This window comes from Ceratotherium simum, chromosome 27 (assembly GCF_057802395.1).
Source record: "Ceratotherium simum simum isolate JZ-2026a chromosome 27, ASM5780239v1, whole genome shotgun sequence".
NCBI classification, from domain to species: domain Eukaryota; kingdom Metazoa; phylum Chordata; class Mammalia; order Perissodactyla; family Rhinocerotidae; genus Ceratotherium; species Ceratotherium simum.
This window is the reverse complement of record NC_141926.1, coordinates 16,298,065-16,321,731: the sequence shown is the minus strand read 5'-3', so window position 1 is coordinate 16,321,731 and position 23,667 is coordinate 16,298,065. Positions and strand designations below refer to the sequence as shown.

General features: G+C 39.0%; 1 protein-coding gene across 8 annotated transcripts in view; it reads left to right on the top strand.

Annotated features, from left to right (window-relative positions):
• BACH1 (BTB domain and CNC homolog 1) overlaps positions 1–23,667 on the top strand; it is a 48,380-nt gene that overhangs the window by 8,947 nt on the left and 15,766 nt on the right. For 4 of the 8 annotated variants that reach the window (XM_087418172.1, XM_087418174.1, XM_087418173.1 and 1 more), the window contains exons 2-3: positions 17,840–18,137; positions 21,353–22,699. In XM_087418172.1, coding sequence (XP_087274298.1) covers positions 17,904–18,137; positions 21,353–22,699 — 1,581 coding nt within the window. In that variant the 5' untranslated portion in view covers positions 17,840–17,903. Of the gene's footprint in view, positions 1–16,745; positions 16,850–17,536; positions 17,700–17,839; positions 18,138–21,352; positions 22,700–23,667 lie in introns of those variants that run through there. The other 4 variants (XM_087418170.1, XM_087418171.1, XM_087418169.1 and 1 more) reach the window with 2 other exon arrangements.

The window sequence follows — 23,667 nt, the reverse complement described above, 5'->3', positions numbered from 1 at the left end:
TATTTGACTAAATCTTGTGATTATAATATATTGGAAAGTAGCTATTGAGGGCTCAGGTGGAAAGTCTACAGCTTGGAAATCCCCATGTTAAAGATAGTAATTTTGACTCCCAAGTTAACATAAATAACAAGAAATGGATTTAAACATTTTAGTTTTAGGGATGTATATTCACATACTGTAGCACTCTGGCGGCTGTCAGAGATTAGTGGATTAGATTATTTATTTACTTATTTTTTTGTGAGGAAGATCAGCCCTGAGCTAACATCTGATGCCAATCGTCCTCTTTTTCCTGTGGAAGATTGGCCCTGGGCTAACGTCCATGCCCATCTTCTTCTACTTTATATGGGACGCTGCCACAGCAGGGCTTGACAAGCGGTGTGTCGGTGCGCGCCTGGGATCCAAATCTGCGAACCCCGGGCGACCAAAGTGGAGCATGTGCACTTAACCGCTGTGCCACCGGGCCGGCCCCAGGATTAGGTTATTTTTAAATAAAGCATTTCAGTTTAGTACCTCTACTTAAAAAGTTTCAAATCTGTGATTCAAGCAATTGCTCCATTGTAACTGCTGCCTTATTTAATTAAAATTATTACTTAACTTTTTTTATTCTTAATCTTTTTTCTGACTCAAATTTATTATGAGTTGGAGTGAAATGATGTTTAAGCAATAGTTGGGAATTTGAAGGGTACTTTTGTTGTTGTTGTTTTGTCTTGCTTTTTCAATTACTTTGCATGCTATGGGTCAACTGTTAGACCTACCAAAAAAAATATGACCTTGATCTAGTTTTAGGGTTTCCACATCCTCTAGGCAATCAGAAATAAATAATTTGGATCATGGGTTATAATTTTTACGGTTTGGAAACAAAATGACTTATGAAGAATCTTTAATATTTCATTATGGAGATAGGATGTGGGCACTTAATACTCTGTATTGAAAGTAACTTTTAGTGAAATATCTCTAGCGTTCTGTCCTTGAATTTTCCATATGTAGTTGGATATAACTATAGACTTTGACTTAAGTTCAGCATAGTTTAGTGTCAAATTCCTTTTAATTATATATGAGATTGGTGTGTAATCCAAGAAGTGTTAATCAGAAGTTAATTAACCAAATATTGAATAATAAGGGAAAATGTGCTATTCCTTAAATGCCCTGTAAATCTGTTTGTTTAACGTAGTTTGTTCTCATCACACATAGAGGATACTTGAGACATTTCCTTCTATTCCTGGTTCTTCCATCCCTCTTCACTTTTACCTCTCCCTCCCCCCCAAACACACAGACAACATGCCACTTAGGTCATGAAACATGAATTGAAATGTAGTATTTGGACCTGGGAGCAGAAGACCTTTTCAACCTTTAAGTTACTGACCCTCTCAGGCCTTCAGTTTCTCATCTGTAACAGAAGTGGGGAAATGGGTCATACTGGATGAATCAGTGCTCTTTTAATTAGAAATTAGCTCTGTAAAATTAGCAATTATCTTGAGCAGACTTGTGCAGTTTTAATATTTTCTTTTTACCGTGTTGAGGTCTTTATTAGGCTTCTTGAATTTCTATCCTTAAAGGTTCAGGTATCTCTGCATTTTGTGACTTAGTTCTTGAGGTTGTAGAATCTTTTAGAATGCAGTTTCTTTTGGTCACTTGCATAATAATGGCAGTAATTATCATAAACTATTAATGATCTTGTGCAAGCACTGTGTTATTAAATGCACCACACCATTCAGTCCTTACAGTAAGTGTTGATGCTGTTTTCCTTAAGGGGAACCTGAAGCAGGAAGTCAGGTATCTTACAGAAGATCATACAGTTGGTAATATCAGCAAAGCCTTAATTATGTTCTGGTACTCCTGTTCTTTCCAATATTATCCTGCTGGTAGTATTAAAATAACCTAAAATTGATTTCCTTTTGCATTTTATAATACTGTGTATTTGCTTAGCAGTTTATCCTTTTCAAACAGCTTTGTGAGACCAGCAGGGCAGGAACTACCTACCTACTTAAGTCTCAATGGATGCACTTTTGCCCTTGTTCCCATGGCTAGACCTGATTTGATGGGTGTTTCCTCCTTATTTTCCTGTAACAGATTCTTTTTTTCCACATCAAATCATCATTTTATTTTAGATTTCTGTACAATTTAATTTATTCTTTCGTATTTACTGTGAAGACATCAGTGGAGGCTACTGTGTTTTAGAGTTGCCTATGAATTTTCCACATAGTGATAAACCAGTATCCACTGATGACTGGAGGAAATATTCATTATAAAGGGGGGAAAAGTAATTGACATTCCTTGGGAGGCTTCAAGACAATTGAAATAAACGTGAGCTGCATTTTTAACAAAGTCACATTTTTTTGTTTGTAGTTGTCTGTTTTAACATTTTTCTGATTATAAAGTAATATGTGTTTATGATTAAGAATTTGAATGCAGGAACAAACAAAAATTACCTAGATGTAACCATAGCTGTAAAACACTGTTCTGTATATCGTATATATCGTAACTAGAGGTGGGGGAACCAAGATTTCTGGACTTGTTAAATGTGACATGACGGTTAGACATTCAAGTCATAATTTGAGTTTGTGGTTGGATACATGAGTATGAAGTTCAAGAGAGTAGTCAACATTAGACCAAATATAACTATGAGAGTGTACAGCAAGTCCGTGAGTGATCCTCTCCTCTCTGTGGGTCTGGCTGAGTCCACCTTGGGAGTGTGTGCAAAGAAGAGGAGACATCTGAGGACTAAGCCCTGGGCTCTCCAGCAGTTAGATGGTTGGAGGAGGGGATCTACCACAGAAAATTGACAAGTGTCTGCCAGTAAGGTGGGAAATCAGAGGATTGTGGTATCCTGGAAGCCAAGTGAAGAATGGGTTTCAGGGAGGGAATAATCAACCTATTGAAAGTTGCTGAGATGCTATGTAAAAAGACTGAAAATTTGCCATTTGGCAATGTGGAGGCTATTGATCCTCCATAAGTGCTTTCTATTGAGTGGAGGGGAAAAGACCTGATTTTAGAGGGCTCAAATGAAGTTGGGAAGGGAGGGAAGCGGAGACAGTGTCAATATAAATGGCTCTTTTGGGGAGTTGTACTATAAAAGGGAGCAGAGAAAAGGGTATGGGGAGGGTCAAGAAATTTTTAGAGAAGAACCATTATGGTATGTTTTGTATGATAAAAGGAATGTTGTGTTCTTTTCATTTTTTTCTCATATTTTTCTTGGAGAGACTTTGCAGAAGCTAGTCAATTTCATTGGTCTTCTCAAAGAATCACTCATGGTTTAATTCATCAGTTCTACTAAAAGCGAATGCAAAATTTTATTTTGTGAGCGGTTTTCTTGGTAGAAGTACAAAGATTTCATCACATTTTGTAAGTCAGAGAACCAGTGCTCTAGTGGCTTGACAGTTTAACAGTTCATTTTTCTAGAAGATACCCTTAAATTTTTAAAGGATGTATTTGAATTGGTATTGCTGTCAATATAAAATATAAAATATTAAACAGTAGGTATAGTGTTGTTCCTGAACAGAAGAAGTTTTACTATACTTATTCTACCCTCCCCATCTCCTAGTTTTGTCAAAATCCCCATCTCCTGATTTTGTCAAAATAATCTAAGATTTTAGTTAATGGTCGATTTTTTTCTATCAAATTCCTTTTCTATTTGAAGAATCTTTAGAAAGTTACATTAAGACTTACAACCAAGTTATCAACAGTTTACACTTAACTGAATTTTACTATATTTTTGTTTACTGTCTACTTAAACATCTTTTAGGTTTATATTTTTAGTCGAAGTAATACATGACTTGGTTTTAAAAAAATAGATTTATCATAAAGCAACCTCGTCTGTTGTGCCCCGCCCCACCCGTAATTCTGCTTCATAGATAATATTCATCTTTACCCATTTCTGCTGTTTAAGTTTTTTGGTGTTTACCTCTGTGTCTCCAAGATGTTTATACCTAAGATGTTGTCAGTTGACTTCCTGTTACCATGGATGTTGATTTTCTTTGCTTCTATCATCCCTGTCACCTATATTTATAATTATATTATTCCATTTCTATCCTTCATCACCGCTAAAATTTCAAAATTTGTGGGGTTTTCTTTTTTTTTACATTTGGTCTCATTAATCGAAGGCAGTATCTTTGACTCTGCACATTGTAAATCATATAGAAATACTACTTTTCCTTTCACTTCTCCGTGATTCCATCTCCCAGCCTGTCAATTTTACTTTTGTCAAGGTTAATAATATTTACATTCTGTTCTGTAACCATAATTAAGTCTACTATTTGTCAACTCCACAAGTTGAAAACCAATTAACAGTGCTCATGTTATATACCTGTATCAATATTGGGCACTGGAAGGCTAAGTGGTGTGCTGTTACACTTCTTTCCCTAGTTTCACTGTTGTCCTGTGCCACTCACAAAACATTTCTAGCATCAAATTCAAATAATAGCTAACGATTATTGAGCACTCATTACGTGCCAAGCACTGTCCTAAGAATGTTATGTTTATTATTTCATTTGATCCACCTAAGAAAAAGTACTACTCTTGTCCCTACTTTACCAAAAAAAAAAAAAAGCCAAAAAAAGCAAAAAAGGAAATTGTCAGAGAGATGTAAAGTAACTTGCTCAACTGTCAGGGTTGTCACCAGCTGTAAAACACTGTTCTGTACTGTCCACCCCTAGTGATCTCTAGAGCAGCCAGCTGGTATGTTTGTGAGGTTCTGATAGAGGCTTTCAGTCTTGTGTCTCCCTGATAACCACTCTCTGTCCTTCTCATCTCCAGCCCCTGATTGTGGGATGTCTGGGGTGAATACTTAGAAAGGGGTGTAGGAATCAGAGTACCCTCGAAAGAAGCTGAGTGAGTTTGGGAATTTCACTCTTGGGGGGAATTTTTGGGAATTTTCACTCCTTATTTTTTTTTTTTTCCCTCTGAGTTTCTTGTAGGAGCCCTAAGTTAACCGGGATAGTAACTGCTGCACCTCCTTTCCTGCCCATCAGTTGCTCATCTTAGAAAACCTACACTTAACCTCTTATTTAATGGTGAAATATCAAACACCTTCCTTATAAGGGAAAAAGACAAGGATGCTCTCTCTTGCCACTCTCACTATTCAATCATTGCAATAAGGGAAAAAAAGAAATAAGCGTAAAGATGGGAAAGAAATAAAACTGTCTTTGTTTGCAGATGACGTGATTGTGTACGTAGAAAATCCTAAAGACTCTACAAAGCAACTATCAGAACTAATAAATGAATTAAGTAAGGTTGTAGAATTCAAAGTTAATATTAAAAATATCAATTTTATGTTTACATAGTAGCAGCAGAAAACCAGAAAATGAAGTTTAACAAATAAGGCCATTTATAGTAACTACAAAAAAATACTTAGAAATAAATTTAACAAAAGTTGTGCAAGACCTCTTTACTAAAAACGTCAGAATAATGCTGAGAGAAATTAAAAAGAAGGCCTAAGTAAATGGGGAGATATACCATGTTCATGCATCAGGAGACTCAGTTTGTTAGAGGTTGATTCTCCCCAAATTGATATATAGATTCATTGGAATCCTAATCAAAATTCTACTGGCTCTTACAACTCAATAATAAGAAAACAGCCCAGTTAAAAACGGGCAGAAGAATTGAACAGATGTTTCACAAAAGAAGATATGCAGGTGGCCAATAAGTACATATAAAGATGCTCAACATCATTAGCCATCAGGAAATGCAAATTAGAACCACAGTGAGATCCCACTGTACATTTATTAGGGTAGCTAAGATTAAAAAGACTGACAATACCAAGGATTGGTGAGAATGTGGAGCAACTGGAATTGTCATACACTGCTGGTAGCAATGTAAAATGATACAGTTGCTTTGGAAAATTGTTTAGCAGTTTCTAAAAAGTTAAACATAAACCTACGGTATCACTCAGCTCTTCCACTCCTGGGTATTTCTTTACCCAAGAGAAATGAAGTATATGTATCTGTAGATGTTCAATGAAGCCTTATTACAAAAATCCCAAACCGGAAACAATGCAGTTGTCCATCTTTATTACAATAGTCCACCAACAATTAAATGGATAAACAGATGGTGGTTCTATATAGTGTAACATTATTCATCAATTAGAAAACCAAACATCTGATGTACGCATTATGATTGTCATTAAGCTGAGTGAAAGAAACCCGAAACCAAAGTACATAATGTGTGATTCCCTTTCTATAAGGGAATTAAAGAAAATGCATGCTAATCTATGGTAACATAAAGCAAATCATTGGTTACCTGGAACCAGGGGAATAGGGAAGGAAGAAGAGACTTCAAAGGGGCATGTGGAATTTTGAGGAGTGCTGGAAATTTCTATATGTTGATTGTGATAGTGGTTTCATGCACATATACAAGTGTCAGATCTCATTGAATTGTACACTTTAAATAGTGCAGTTCTATGTAAATCGTACCTCAAAGTTGATAAGTAAAATAGTGACCCAGTGCATGATAAAAAATATGTATTCAGTAAATTAGCTTTATTGGTGTGAGTGAATTCTAGTTGCTGGTTCATATTTTCATAATATAGTCATATTCCATTGAGATAAAACAGTCCTGTTAAGGATCAAGTAGCTGCTGAAAATGTTAAGCGAGTAAAAGACTTCATTGTCTCTTACATTCTTTATAGTAAGAAGGTGTAACAGTGGAATCTTATTCTTATTTTGGTTCTGGAGCTTGGGTTTCCCATGTTCCTTCTCTTTTTCTTCCTCTGTTCCCTTCCAAGCTATTTTAAGCTTATTACCCAGAATTGTCAATGTTGGATTTGTTGACTTGGGAAGTAAAAAAGCTTTTATTTCTAATCTCTTAGTAGGTGAATCTGTAAACAAGTTCTTCAAACTTCTTTAGCCATTCTGACTTCTTGCCCTAAGTATAACTTTAGCTTCATAATTTCAGATATGTAATCAGACCAAGTAAATACAACAAAAGATCCATGATTTAAATATATAATTTTTAATATTAGGAAAAATAAATGGAAAAAAATCCACTTTCCCTGTGTGGAAGCTCACGTAATGTTGTAAGAATCATGAGCTGCAAAAATTGTAGTGATTCCTCCCCCCCACCCCATTTTACAAAAGCTATGTCATGTTTAGTTACATAGTTTTAACATAGATTGCCAGGTCATTTTCCCGTATATCATTGTGAAAGTCCTTAAAAAGACAATGTCATCATTTTTGGTGCTGCTATAAGCCCTTCTGCTACTTGCCTTAATTCAAACTTTTGTTTTGTTTTCCATTCAGCTTTTTCTTGATATGTTCATCCATATACCTTATCCAGTCATACTTAAGATTTTTGCATAAGACTGAGAGAAATGGATTTAGAAGATGTGATTATCAGATATGACGTTAAACAACTGTGATATTTAAGATCTGCAAAGCGTTAAAGAAAATAGCAAATCTTGGTCACTGAGTTATTCTTTCTGGCTCTTCCTGGTAGGTGAGTCATGTCTTAGAACATTGGGAAGAATGCTGACTTAAATTATCGTCTCTGATTTCAATTCCCACAGACTTGTTGATGTTAAGGTTCTTTCAGAATTGGGAATGGTAGTAAGAAAAGAGTTTTAAAGTTTTAAGAGTTTAAAGAGAGTTTAAAGAAGAGTTTAAAGTTTTGAGAGTTTAAAAGAGTTTTTAAAAAGACTCTTTCCTGTGGGCATCTCTATCTTAAATTAAAAAAAAATTTTTATATAGGCCATTAAAGGAAAAAAAAAGAACTAAAGGTGTACACACATAATGTTGGGTCTTTGCCATCCACTTGAAAAATCGAAGATAAGGTTCATCTAATTCCAGAACACTAGAACTCTGGGTATCTTGGATATATTGTAATAGGAACTGGCTTAGGGGATTTGAAAAAAGTTTTTTTTTTATTGAGGTAACACTGGTGTATAATGTTATATAAGTTTCAGGTGTACATCATTATATTTCAATTTCCATGTAGACTACATCATGTTCACCACCCAAAGACTAATTACCATTCATCACCATACACGTGTGCCCTGTCACCTCCTTCCTCCCTCCTCTCTCCCTTCTTCCCCTCTGGTAACCACCAATCTAATCTCTGTATCTTTGTGTTTGTTTGGTGGTGGTGGTGTTTTTATCTTTTACTTATGAGTGAAGTCATATGGTATTTGACTTGCTCTGTCTGACTTATATCACTTAGCATAATACCCTCAAGGTCCGTCCATGTTGTCGCAAATGGCAAGATTTCATCCTTTTTTATGGCTGAGTAGTATTCCATTGTGTATATATACCACATCTTCTTTCTCCATTCATCCATTGATGGGCACTTAGGTAGTTTCCATGTCTTGGCTGTTGTGAATAATGCTGCAGTGGACGTAGGGGTGCATATATCTTTATACCTTTGTGTTTTCGTGTTGCTTGGATAAATACCCAGAAGTGGAATAGCTGGATCATATGGTAGTTTTATTCTTAATTTTTTGAGAAATCTCCATACTGTTTGCCATAGTGGCTGCGTCAGTTTACGTTCCCACCAGGGGTGTATGAGAGTTCCCTTTTCTCCGCATCCTCTTCAACACTTACTTCTTGTCTTGTTAATTATAGCCATTCTCAAGGGCTTGAGGTGATATCTCATTGTAGTTTTGATTTGTATTTCCCTAATAATTAGTGATGTTGAACATCTTTTCATGTGCCTGTTGGCCATCTCTATATCTTCTTTGGAAAAATGTCTGTTAAGATCTTTTGCCCATTTTTTAAGCTGAGGAGGGGCCAAGAGGGATGGTGTAGTCAGAGGAATTGGACTATCTTCTGAGCCGTTGAAGACCCTGCCCTGAAATTGAGTGAGGCAAAAGTAATTGACAGGGCGATGGAGGGGTGGTAGGGAGAAACAGTAAGGAGGAAAAGGTAAAAATTCCAAATGACCACTAGAAAGAAAGGGAAGGCAGGTTCTAAGGAATTCGACCAGGATGCAGATGAGGAGTACTGCTTTTATATAAAAGCCAAGACAGTTGCCTCTTGCACTATTTCTTATGTCCAAGGTCACTAATCACTTATGCCCAACTACACATAAACTCTTTGTTAACAGAACTATTTTGGAAATAATTGTTCTCATTAATTGCGTATTATGGTTAGATGAGAATTGACCAGAAAGTAGTTTTTGTTTGAAGACTTACTGCAAATAAATACCTTTAGAAATGTCCACATTCCTGTGTAAATTGATTATAGTGATCATTGTCGTCTCTTTCACCCCAAGGCATCATTTTCATTTTGAACATCTCTAGGTTATATTCTTAAATACAGGGGACTGTCTTTTATTTGTGTTTCCATGGCACCTAGTCTGTTGTGTGGCACAGGTAAGCACTTGTAGAAAGAATGTCTGTCATTGTTCAGTGAAGATAAGAATGTTTGAATCATAGTCTTTTTCTTTTATATGAATCCTTGGTGTTAGATTATTTTGTGTGCCTTTCTATGTTGAGAATTTAAAAGCCATGAAGTCCTGTGAGACTTGAGGTAAATAAAATTCCAGCTCTTTTGTCCATGTGGAACTTGATCCTCATACACATTTTTCTTCTGAATTTCTGTTAGAAAGCATTGTAGACCTGGCTCCATGATCGGATATTCACCTTAGGGTTTTAAAAGTGAATTATCCTTAAAGTTATTAAAATGTGATAAAGCCACAGCATCTTGTTTTATTTTCTTTATCATTTTGAAAGCAAAAAGATCTATTGGTAACTGTATTAAAACTTAAACTGTGTATATTGAGCAGAGAGCAGAAGTTATTTCTAAATTGAAGTGCAGGAAGCTTTAAAATGCCTGTTCATCCTTTATCAGCATTACTGAATGAATCAGCAATTTGCTAAGGTCAGCAAACTTTTATTTTGAATTATAACAATAGTATACATTTCCAAGAATATAGAAAAATTCAGGTATAACATAGGAATCTAAATTTGGTGTTAATAAATTAGCAGAATTTTAGGTCTGGAAAGTTCCCTGAGGATGTTATAGCTTACTTTTTTTTTTTTTTGTTTGTGAGGAAGATTAGCCCTGAGCTAACATCTGTTGCCAATCCTCCTCTTTTCGCTGAGGAAGATTGGCCCTGGCTAACATCCATGCCCATCTTTCTCTACTTTATATGTGAAAGGCATGCCACAGCATGGCTTGATAAGTGGTGGGTAGGTCCATGCCCAGGATCCAAACCTGCAAACCCCGGGCCACTGAAGCAGAACGCGTGAGCTTAACCACTACACCACTGGGCTGGCCCCCATATCTTACTTTTTAGGTTTGAGAAACGTTAGAAGGTGACTGACATGTTAGAAGGATGTGTGCCATTCTTAATCTGATTTAGTCATTACTTAGTTACCTTATTGGGGAAAAATGGATTACTGACTACTTACCTGGTTTTCAGAGTTAGGAAAATTGATTTTCAGGATAACCTTCTGTAGTGCCCCATGCTAATGAGGCCATGGTAGAGGTGTCCTCTTTCATACAAGTCAGTTGTATTGGCTGTGTTTATAGTTGCCAGCCCTTGCTCTTTGGCCAGTTGTCTTGCAGTATGTTTCTAGCTCCCAGAGCTAGGGCTCCTTTTTGCTCCTCTTGACTCTGGAAAAACTATTTGAGGACTTTTTTGTGAGTGCTTGGCTCAGTGGCATTGTTCCCATATATACATGTTGGAATGGCTGACTGTGTTTGGAGAAAGATATAGATAATCTGGGTTTTGGATTTGGTTTTTACTGAAAATGCCAAGTCATTCATTCAGAAGCAAGTACCTACATTGGGCCAGGTACTCTATTATATGCTTGAGTTATGGCAGGAAACAAGTCAGGCAAGGTTTTGACATTTGAGCTGAGACCTAAAAGGTGAGGAGTTAGTCAGCTGAAGAGTAGGGGAAGTCCAGGGAGTGGGCACAGCATGTGCAAAGACCCTGAGGTCAGAAGGAGCTTGGTGCCTGTGGGGCAGGAGAGAAGGATGGTGAGGCTGGAGAATAGCAAAGGAGAGAGACAAAGGCTTGAGATAGGTTGTCTTAATAGATAGAAAACTCCCAACCATGCAGGTCTGGATGACGTGCTAAGGATATAGAATTGATCGTAAGAAATTTGGAAGACATCATAGGGTTTTCAGCAAGGGAGAAATCACTGTTGTGGGAAATGAATTGGAGGAGATCAAGAGGGGCTGGAGGAGGAAGAAGCTTTTGTTATTATCATCATCGTTAATAGCAGCTAATATTTATTATTTGTATGCTATGGGACAGTATGTTAAACCATTTACCCGAGTCTCATGTAAACCTCAGAACAAGCCAGTGAGGTGCTGGTGTTATCCCTGTTTTATAGGTGAGGAAACCAAGACCCAGTGAGGTTAAGCAGGCTTGCCCAAGGTCATATAGCTAGTAAGTGGCCCGGCTGGGGTTTGAACCCAGACAGTGTGTGATTCTAGACTCGGTACTGTTTAGCCACTGAGCTTGTGTTTTCAGCGCATGAGTAATGATCCGTTAGTGGTTCTTGAAATTTAGTGGATCACAACTGGATTTTTTTTTAATAGAACAGAGTAGAAATTAGAGTACTTTGCACTAAGAAGGATAAAATATTGATATGTGAAACTATGTTTCATTTTTATTTTATATAACTATATTTGTATGGTGGTCTGGTGGTTAAGATTTGGTGCTCTCACTGCCGTGGCCTGGGTTTGCTTCTTGGTCAGGGAACCACACCACTGTCTGTCAGTTGTCACACTGTGGTGGCTGCGTGTTCCTGTGATGCTGAAAGCTATGCCACAAGTATTTCAAATACCAGCAGGGTCACCCATGGTGGACAGGTTTCAGCAGAGCTTTCAGACTAAGACAGACTGGGAAGAAGTACCTGGGCACCCACTTCCAAAAAGTTGGCCATGAACACCCTATGAATAGCAGTGGAGCATTGTCTGATACAGTGCCAGAAGGTGAGAGGATGGCACAAAAAGACCAGGCAAGGTTCCGCTCTGCTCTACAAAGGGTCACTAGGAGTTGGAATCGACTCGATGGCGCTAACAACAAAGATATTTGTACATGTGTGAGCTGGTAAGCCTCTGCAAAAGGCTAAACAGCATTTGTCTAGACAGGAGCTGGTGATGGCCCAGACTAGACTTGTGGTGGTGCAGATGGAGAGAAGTGGGTCTCAGTGATAAGAGGCAGCGGTACCAGGTCTCGGTAAGAGATCGGTTACAGGGGCTGAATGTGGGAAGTGTCAGGGATGAGTCCCAGGTTTCTGGTGGGAGCAAGATCAGTCATGGCATGTGTGTGCTCAGTCCACTTTAAGGGAGACTGACCCTTCTCAGAGGGGTCCTCTTGGGTGGCTGTTTGCTTTACTATCTGATTCTGTAGCTTCTCTCAGCCGTAGCTGATGGGACTTGGGGTTGGCATATCATCCAGATCTGTTTCTTATATCTTATAGCAAATCTGTAAGCTGGCCGTGAATCTATGAGGTGATCTGTCACTCAAAACTAGCTAAACAGGTGGGTTGAGCCAAGAACAGATTCTTTCTCTGGAATTTGAGGTGAGTAGTGAGCCAGCTGGTGGCACCGGGCTACACGGCCGCATTTGTGGGCTAACAGCAGCTCTAGAGTGAAGGTTTGGGAATTGTTTTTGCTGTAGTCCCCTTGGGATCCAGAGAGCCTTTAGGTTCCAGTGTTGAAGAGTCCAGAGTCTTCTTTCCGATGTTCAGGTTCACTTCATTTGTTCTTGGCTTTCTGTGAGGCCTGTTTCTTTATTCTCACGCATAACCTTTTAATAATACCTGGCTCCCACTTTATTGCAGTGAGTCTCCATTCTGTGCATTCAGCAGATACTGACTGGAGACAGAATATGGAGTAGATAAATGCTTGGTACGAATCCCCCTTCTCCATCTTACTGGTCTTTTGACCTTTGCCGAGATATTTCTTACTGCACCTCAGTTTCCTCATCTGGAGAGTTGGGATAATAAAAGAGCATCCATGTCATAGGATTACTGTGAGGAGTAAATGAGATAAGCGCTATCTGCACTCAGCTCAGTGCCTGGGGAAGAGTTAGAGCTTAATGAGGATTTGCTGTTAGTAGTTAGTATCTTTAGGACAGTTTCTGGAGAGACTTAAACATTTATGAACAGAGCCTGTGGGAAGAAGCCAGCATAGAGAGACAGATTGGACAGAAATGAGAAAGGGTGTTAAGAGAAGGTACTAGATCCAGAGATGGAAGGATGATATGATATCAGGAGCAGACGTTCATGGATTAGTTTCAACAGGAGAGGGAACCTTTGGAGGTGGTGGGAAGGGCATATTTTCTGTGATTGCATCCCAATTATAGTGGTCTACTGGGAGAGATGCTGATTAAGGAGAAAAGACATGACTTGGAAGGCTATGGTGGAGAATGAGATATAAGGCCGTACAAAAGAATTGATAAACGGTGCTGAGACCCTGAGCTTGCACACCATTAATTTATAGTGACACCAGTCCGCATGTTTGTACAGTTTTTCCTGGCTGTGCTGTATTTACCAGAATGAGGAGATGTAAAAGTAAGATGAGTATAATTTTAAGGGTTTGCAGGGCAGATGGCCAGGAAAGAACAAGGAGGCTGGGGTCTTTGGTGCAGGGACCTAGTAAGGCAAGTGGTCAGCTGTTGAGTAGTACATACATTTGTCCCTCAGTATCTGCGGGGGATTGGTTCTAGGACTCCCGTGCATGCTAAAATCCACAGATGCTCAAGTCCCTTATATAAAATGGTGTAGTATTTGCATATTACCTAGCACATCCTCCTGTATACTTTAAATCATCTCTAGATTACTTATAATACCTAATACACTGTAAATGCTATGTAAATAGTTGTTATACTGTATTGTTTAGGGAATAATGACCAAAAAAAGTCTTTATTGTTTGGTACCGTAGTAGACCTAACTACATAGTACACGTCAGCAACAACATAACATTTTTTCTTTCAACACTTAGAGATTGCTTTCCTTTATTGACCTGAAAGAGAAATACAGAGACTAAAGCACAGAATATTTAAAATACAAGTACATATAGAAAATATAAATAGAGAAAATATAAATTCATTCTCTGTCTCGCACACACATACACTGTGTTAACACTCACCAAATCCTTGGTTCTTTTCTCTTGAAAACTCTGGTATGATTGCTGTACGGTGCCCATGGTGCCGATGTGATGGGGTGATGAGATGTGGCACTGTAGGCAAGTGGTGAGACATGAGGCTAACTTGAATCTTCTGTCGGGCTGTCAGAAAGATTGTCTGCATTGGAAGAACCAGGTTCTGATGGCAGACGTTGAGGCTTTGGAGGAGGCTCAATAATACTAATGTCAGGATCTGTGGAGGTTGAGGGTGGAGGATCTACAAGCGTTGAAGGAAAGGCTTCACAATTGCAGATGCTTTGGTTAGAAACATCGCCATAGGAAGCTGTTTCTTTTTCTTTGTATCATCAAACAAATCTTGTAGTGGTTGTAGGCATGTTGTTATCCCTCGCGTGACGGAGGCTTCGTTCCATCAAAGGATCGTACTCGAGGATCATATCCTTTAACACTTGGACCTGTTGAAAAACTGCTGCAAATTTTTCAGGTGTCCAAATTGATGGCTCTGCCTCCTCTAAATCTTCTGTATCATGATCATCATCTGTAGAGGGTTTCAGCAGATCTTTGAGTTCCTTGTTGGTAAGAGTTTCTCTGTGCTCTTCTACGCATTCTTCAGTGTCATCCTTGATCATGAGAGATCGAGTCAGAGAAGCCTTCCCCACCAGCTTCCCTTGCAACATTAAAGATATTCTTGACTTCTGCGTCAGTAGTGGGGAAGGGAAGCCCCTGAAGTCATTGACTACCTCGTTCCATAACGACTTCCAACATGCATTGACTGTCTGGGGCTTTAGGACATCTACAGCCTCTGTAATAAGCACAATTGCATCTGCAATTGTGGAGCTCTTCCATAAATCCATGATGCTGCAGTCAGGGTTAGTATCGGGCAGCACGAATCCTCCTGAAGGTGAAGTGGGTATAGTCATCTTAATGCACTTGAAGATGCCTTTTTCAAGTGGCTGCAGCAATGACGTGGTGTTAGGAGGCAGGAACATCACTTCCATGTTCTTGTCGGTGAAGCAGAAAGATTGGGGATGGCCAAGAGCGTTGTCAATTATGAGGAGGACCTTGAATGTAGCTCCTTCTCTTCAGGTGTTTCTTCCCCTCAGGAGTGAAGCACTGGTGGAACCATTCCAAGAACAAGATGGCCGTTACCCAAGCCGCCTTCTTGTGTTGCCAGAACACGCACAGGCAGTTTTTGTTTTGTTCTCAAGGGCCGGGGGATTGTTTGCTTGGTAGACGAGGCTTGGCTTGATCATGTGACCTGCTGCATTGCCACACAGCTCCAGAGTAAGGTGATCTTTCCAGGCCTTGAACCCTGGGGCCTGCTTGGCACTCTTGTGGATGTAGGTATGATTGGGCATCTTCATCCAGAATAAGCCTGTTTCATCCCAACTGGGGACTTGCTCTGGAAGGTAGCTTTCTCTTCTGTGAGTTTCTTGAGCTCTTCTGGGAATGCTGATGGCTGCTTCTCCCATGGTCTTTAAGTTCTTGAGGCTGTAGCGCTTGACACAGCTAGCTAGCCATCCCTGACTACTCCTTCGCTCTCCTCAACCCCCTCACAGTAGTGCTCATAGAGGCTAAGTGCTTTTCACTTACAATTTTGCCATCAACAGGGTTATGCTTCTGTGACATATCCTCTAGCCACACGCTTGATGCTTTCTCAGTCTTTGCAAGCACTTGATCATGAACCAGAGAGACCATTTTTGCCATAGTAGAGTGAGCACTAACACTTCCAGAAATTTCAGCTTCTTTCTGCTTTATCGTGCGAGTGCTTGAATTGTTCTTACCAACATGACAGCCCACTTTGGCAAGCAACGTGCCTGTTTTCAAAAGATTTAAGATTTTTATTTTCTTGGTGAGAGAGAGTGTTTTATGCCCCCTCTTAGCCTTTGAGGGATTGCTTTGACCACTTAATTGCTCTTTAGGAGCCATTTTTTCACAGAAACAAAGGGTGCACACAACACAAGTAGTGAATGAACGAAACACGAAGCAATCAATGCTCAAACAGTATGAGTGCTGGAGAGAGACTGAGGGTCTGTGAAATGGCAGGAGGCTACAGCAGGGTGGGCCTACACATCTCTTCATTCGCATGGATTCAGCGTAGTGTTCAGCGTGTGGTGAATTCAAGTTTTGCTTTTTGGAACTTTTCTGGAATTTTTTTTCCTGAGTATTTTCAATCTGAGATTGGTTGAATTTGTGGACGCAGAACCATGGATATGGAGGGCCAACTGTAATTTCTTTGAATGATGGTTCCTCCCTTCTATTCCTAATACTAATTTCTTGTGTTGATAACTGAAATATTAAGACTGATTGCTAAAGGGAATTTACTACTCTTTTGTATGGGCATAACCCAAAGGTTGAGTTAGTTCTAGTACATAGTTTGGAAGTTGCCATGATTTCATGCAGTGTGCTGAATCAGTAAATGATAGCTTGTGAGCCTTCTTTTCATTGACTGCTTCTGAGGAACTTAACATTTCAGCTATATTGAAGACTTTAAAAATAAACACGTAAGTAGAATAGAATTTGTAGATGCACTTTACCTGTTTGTTGACTAAAACAGCCTGCCTTTGAGGTGGAATTCACTCATGGTCTGGGCCTGGGCTGTCTGAACTTCAGTAGTCCTCATTTCTCCTTTCATTTTTGTTTGGAGGATAGCTAATCTGAAAAGAGTAACATTTATTCAGTCTGTGAACATTTGGGACCTTCGTGTTTCAGGCAGTGAGAGTAAGGTGTCAGAAGAGCAAACGTGAACGGCACAAGGACGATACCTGTGAGGAGCACCTCGGCCTCCATCAGAGTGATTGCCACACTATAGTGGGGTACGCCACTCACCTCAGGGGAGCTTACCACTGGCTACTGGGGAAGAAAATATTAGAGCTTCTCTTTTAAGCTTTTACTTGCAGCCTCTGTGTATTTTATAACATATGTAATATATGAGAATAGTAGTACCTGTCTGAAATGTATAGACAAACATATGGATACTGGGGCTACACTTTTTTCACCAGTAGTGTGTATGTGATCAAGAAATGTTTAGAGGCTACTCTATGTTAGTATGTATTTTAAGAAATGTATGTTTTTATAACTTATGTTTTAACATTTTGAGAAAACCAAGAGTTTCTATGTGTGGTAAACCACGTTGTTAATTATGAAGTAGTTGTACTTGTTGCCTACATTTTGTAGTGTAAAGTAACACTTGTTATGTAAAAAGCCTCATTACTAAGATCTGGCCTGACAAATTTGAGTCTTTTTCTCAAAGGAGTCATTTTCTTCTTTGTGTTGGAGAAACTTTACAGTTTGTAGAATGTGTCTCTTGTTAGGAAGCACCAGACCCTCCTACCAGCTCTCAGATGTTGGGGAAGGGGGCGTGGAGAATGGTGGAAAACCATATGCCTGTTCCGCTGTTCAGTCCCCTCCCAGAGTATGGCCTCTGGTGACCTACACACACACACACCCATTAACATCTTATAGCAACAGGATTGGGATGCCACCTGGAAATTTCCTGGCCCCCTCTGTTTGCTCATTGTAGGTGTATTTTTCTCAATATGAAATGTCTCACTTTCAGAGAGCCATGAAATTTTTGGTTCAAAAAGTTCTTCCCTCCCTCCCCTCAAGAACCTTTTTCCTGAAACAAGTTAGAAAAACTGCTATCAAGAACTTGTTTTAAATGAGGTAAATTGAATAAATGTTCTAGGTTCTCTGTTTTCATTTTTGTTTCAGTGATGAGTATTTTAATTTATATTTATACTCTCATTTTTCAAACATTGTTAACAAGGTGTTATGTAAGTGAGATTTTGCATGTGTCTTCACAGGTTTGATGACGATTAGAAGCATGCTTTCACTGAACGTCTCGACGCCATTTTTTACGGACGCAGAATGTCTCTGAGTGAGAACGCAGTTTTCGCCTATGAATCTTCGGTGCACAGCACCAATGTCTTGCTCAACCTCAACGACCAGCGGAAGAAGGACGTGCTGTGTGACGTCACTGTCCTTGTGGAGGGCCAGCGATTCCGCGCCCACCGGTCTGTGCTGGCGGCATGCAGCAGTTACTTCCACTCGAGGATCGTGGGCCAGGCCGATGCAGAGCTTAACATTACTCTACCAGAAGAGGTGAGAGAGAGGTCCATGTTTCTGGAAATCACCCTGATTTTAATTTAACTTAATTAAATAACCTAATTAACAATATCTATTGGGCGGTTGAGTAACTTGACTGACTGTTATTTTTCATAAACTGACGAAAGCAGGGCACAGCCAGTGGATTATAGACATTTGGAGAGGTCGTGCTGGGAGAGGCCACACTATGTGCCATTCTCTCCCTTTAGACCTTTTCCCGTGATGGGAAACTGACTGGGTGTAGGGTTCTGTAAACCATCCATTTTTCTAAGACATGCCTTCGCAGAAAGTAGTTGCTTCATAGGTGGTCTCTTTCTTCTTTCTTGAGATTGTGTCTATGCATTGATAAGAAAAAGATGATTTTGTGCCATATTTATATTGCCTGTTTTTACACATCTTTTTCCCACCAGCCTGTTGTGTATCTCAAGCACCTGAGCGAATGGGTTCTTGTTAACATCCTGCCTCCAAGAGACCTCTGTCTGGGCCAAGGAGTGCTGGTTACACTAATTCTTATTAGAACAGCTTGCTTTATTTGTTTAGTAATTGCAGGTAGAAGAGTGTTGAGTCTTGTGGCATTGGGACACAAATTAGAAGTTGTTAAGAGAAATTTGGAGAAAGTGTGTGGAACTTTTTGTGTATGACAGGTCTGTGTGGGCTGCTCTGTGATGGATACTAAATTTACAGTTTAGCTTATGCATTCTTCCATGAAATTGTTGTCTACAATTTGGGGAGTCAACAGGTCATCAGTTTTGTGGCAGAGGTCAGAGTGAGTCATGCAATACCAAGAAAAGGACAAGAAAGGCCAACCATAGGGTAGCCATTGTTTTTAAAAAGTAGCAACACATATCATAATGGAGATATACTTACAATGGTCTGTATTTTCAAATTACTTAATAAGACTTTCCAAGTAGAGCAAAGTTTGATTCATGGGTATGGGAGGAAAGGTGTATGAACGCATGCATGTATGTATGTATGCATTCATTCATTCTAATTTGAGTGTAAATCGTAAGTTTTCAAATACTTGATGTGTTTCATCAAAGTGACCAATTGAAAATATCTTATAAGTCACTGTCTTAAAAACCTTTTTTTGGTTATTTTAACTTATTTTCAGAAATTTTTAATTGAAATTTTTATTGAGATAATTGTAAATTTACATGCAGTTGTAAGAAATACCTTGTATACTTGGCCCAGTTTCCTCCAATGGTAACATTTTACAAAATTACAGTATACTGTCACAACCAGGATATTGACATTGATACAATCCACCCATCTCATTCAGATTTCCCTGGTCTTACTTGTACTAAGTGGTGTGTGTGTATGAAGTTCTGTGCAGTTTCATCCCCTGTGTAGGTCCATGTATCCACCACCACAGCCAAGATACTGAACAGTTCTAACACCAGGAATCCCTTGTGTTGCCCTTTTATAATCACTTCCTTTCCACCTTCTATCCTAACTCCCTTACTCCCTCCCTCCATCCCTAACCCCTGACAACCACTAATCTGTCCTCCTTTTCTAAAGTTTTGTCATTTCAAAAATGTTATATAGATGGAATCATACAGTATGTGACCTTTTGGGATTGGCTTTTTTCCACTTAACCATAATTCCCTTGAGATTCATCCAAGTTGTGTGTATGAATAGTTGGTTCCTTTTTATTGTGGAGTAGTATTCCGTAGTATGGACGTACCAGTTGTTATTTAACTGTTCACCTATTGAAATCAGGCTAATTCCAGTTTTTGGCTATTACAAATAAAGTTGCTGTGTACATGTTTTTGTATGAACGTAAGTTTTCATTTCTCTGGGATAAAAGAACAGGGGTGTAATTGCTGGGACATATGGTAGTTGCCTGTTTAGTATTATAAGAAACTACCAAACTGTTTTTCAAAGTGACTGTACCATTTTACATTCCCACCAGCAATGTATGAGTGATCCAGTTTCTCGGCATCCTCACCAATATTTGGTGGTGTTGCTATTTTTTATTGTAGCCATTTAAAAGTTAATTAAGTACTCAGAGCTTAGCATGTTTTTAAGATCACTAAAAATTATAATATCTTTTTTTTTTTAAACAGGTTTTCTCAGCTTCTTTTTTTTTTGAGGAAGATCAGCCCTGAGCTAACATCCATGCTAATCCTCCTCTTTTTTTTTGCTGAGGAGGACCCGCTCTGAGCTAACATCCATTGCCAATCCTCCTCCTCCCCCCCCCCCCAAAGCCCCAGTAGATAGTTGTATGTCATAGTTGCACATCCTTCTAGTTGCTGTATGTGGACGCAGCCTCAGCATGGCCGGAGAAGCGATGCGTCGCTGCGCGCCCGGATCCGAACTTGGGCCACCAGTAGCGGAGCGCGTGCACTTAACTGCTAAGCCACAGGGCCGGCCCCCTAAAAATTATAATATCTTGATCACTCATAGGAACTCAGTGTTTTAAAATTAATTTTGTATTTTTAACCCAGAATGAGGCTTTCTCTGCGCTTGGTAGGTTCCATTTGCCCCTCGCTTTGCAGAGCCAGGTTCAGTGTAAATGTACAAGTTTCTGCTTAAAGGTTTTGTTACCTAGAGTCTGTGAATCTTTGCCAAAACAATACTAGGTCTGGTTTTTAGAACTTCACTTAGATCACTTTTTAAATCTGAATCTTTAAAATTTTCTTAGAAATTTTTGGCATGAGATAAAGATAATAGTTACCATTTACTGTGCATTTACCATGGATCAGGACTACTTTAAGTGCTTTAGATATATTTTTTATCCTTAAAAATTTCACTTTTGTAGTTTATCGCACTTGGAGTTGTTTGGAATATAATGATCGCTTTGAGCTGGGCTGGCAGCAGACATCTGGCACTTGACTATGTATGTGTTCCCAATTGTGTCGATCCTGCTTTGTTTCATAGATGATTTATTTTAGCTAATGTGCAAAAATTGCGGTAATGCTTGTGTCTTAACCTCATGTGACTAAACCATAATTCATGTGTCATTAAGAGTAGAATCTATAAAGTGGAGGGTGTGGTCCCAATAAATAGGGAGACAAGTGATAAGCAAGCTTTTCCAGACTCCCTTAGCTTTACATTTCCTAGACGAATATTCTTTCTTACCAAATTAAAATACCTATTTTATAATTATCACAAATAAGTTATTCATCTCTCTGTTCCCCTTCTACTTTCTTGTCTGTATCTACTAGACAGCTTTCAAGTGATGCATGTGTTTTTATTTTGTATATTAACAGGTGACAGTTAAAGGATTTGAACCTTTAATTCAGTTTGCCTACACTGCTAAACTGATTCTAAGTAAGGACAATGTGGATGAAGTATGCAAGTGTGTGGAATTTTTAGGTGTACATGATATTGAGGAATCCTGCTTTCAGTTTCTCAAATTTAAGTTTTTGGACTCCACTGCAGACCAGCAAGGATGCCCAAGAAAAAAATGCTTCCCGTCCCACTGTCAGAAAACAGACCTTAAATTTTCACTTGTGGACCAGAGGGATTTAGAAATTGATGAAGTGGAGGAATTTTTGGAAAATAAAAATGTTCAGACTTCTCAATATAAACTCCGAAGGTATCAAGGAAATGCAAAAGTATCACCTCCTCTACAAGACAGTGCCAGTCAAACATGGGAATCCATGTGCTTAGAAAAGGATGCTGCTCTAGCTTTGCCATCTTTATGCCCCAAATACAGAAAATTCCAAAAAGCATTTGGAACTGACAGAATCCGTACCTTGGAATCCAGCATCAAAGATGTTCATACTTCTTCTGTTCAGCCAAATGAGACATCTGAAAATGAATGTTTAGGAGGAGTCCAGGACTGTGCAGATTTGCAGGTGATTTTAAAATGTGAAGAAAGTAAATTAGTGATGGAACATGAAGAAACCAAGAAGAAAGATCCTACTTCTCAGTGCCCATCAGAAAAAACAGACGTGACTCCTTTCCCCCACAATTCTTCTACAGAACCCCCTGGGCTCTATTCTCTGTCTCTTTTACACACATATGACCAATATGGTGACTTGAATTTTGCTGGTATGCAAAACACAACAGTGTTAACAGAAAAGCCTTTGTCAGGTACAGATGTTCAAGAAGAGAAAACGTTTGGGGAACGTCAAGATTTACATTTGAAATCGGACTCTGGCCCTAGGGAAGACAGTAGCCTTGCGTCTAGCGATCGGAGTAGTGTGGAACGAGAAGTGGCGGAACACTTAGCAAAAGGCTTCTGGAGTGACATTTGCAGCACGGACTCTCCTTGCCAAATGCAGTTATCACCTGCCTTGCCCAAAGATGGTTCAGAACAGATCTACTCACAGAAACGGTCTGAGTGTCCCTGGTTAGGTATCAGGATTAGCGACAGCCCAGAACCGGGTCAGAGGACTTTCACAACGTTAAGTTCTGTCAACTGCCCTTTTATAAGTACTCTGAGTACCGAAGGCTGTTCAAGCAGTTTGGAAATTGGAAACGATGATTATGTTTCAGAACCCCAGCAGGAACCTTGTCCATATGCTTGTGTGATTAGCTTGGGAGACGACTCTGAGACGGATACCGAAGGAGACAGTGAACCCTGTTCAGCCAGAGAACAAGAATGTGAGGTGAGGGGAAAATGAGAGTGTGTGGTTAAGTTATTGTTTTACCACCGTTAATTGGGATTTACTCTGTGTCAGTTCCTGTTGCACCACTAGGGATATGAACAGGCTCAGGGAGGGAGAAAGAGAGCCATACACAGTTAGTTACAAAACATGTGACCAACACCAAAAGAGTGATGAAGTTTGAAGGACTTCTGTGTTCATATATTTCAAGCTAGGTGTATTTATGTTAACCATGGAGTGGATTCCCACATTGCTGTTTAACTGTTTAAATCAAATGCCATTTCCCAAAAAGAAAAAGAATAATGATTCTGTGATTATTAGGTGGTGACTCCTAGAAAAACACAGCATATATTCAATCTTATTCATTGCCACAAGGATCTATACCTGGAACTAGTCACTTGGCTTTGACATAAGTAGTGACTAGTTGTAGGAATGTGGCTTCTTTAGTTTTTCATAGCGATTAATTTTTTCTTATTTTCCCTTAGCCATTTCAGCTATTAATTTAATGAATGTCTTAATAATTTAGCATGAGTTATATGTAGGTGGTATGGTATTAATTATACCAAACTTAATCTGTATACTTTGTGTACAAACATTTGCATTTGATAGCTGCTTTTTTGTAAAACATTACTATAATTCCAGTAATGAGGGCTTGTTAGTTCTTTATAATTTTCTTTGGTTTTATAGCTGTTGCATGACATAGGTTTGAAAGAGTGAAAGAGGCTTTTCTTCTTTGGCTTTGGAAGGAGGTGCTTGGTGATCTAATTTAAGAAGTAATATGTATGCATGAGTTATATCTATTGATTTTTGTATGGCATTTATAAATCCAGTGTTTGGAACTATGAAAAGAATGTTAAAACATCTAAGAAATTTTAAAACATTTTGTGTAACTAATTTTTGTAAGCTTGAAAGACAAACTAAATAGGTTGCCAGAGAAACTGACCAGTGTTTCATTTGCATTTTTGATAGTT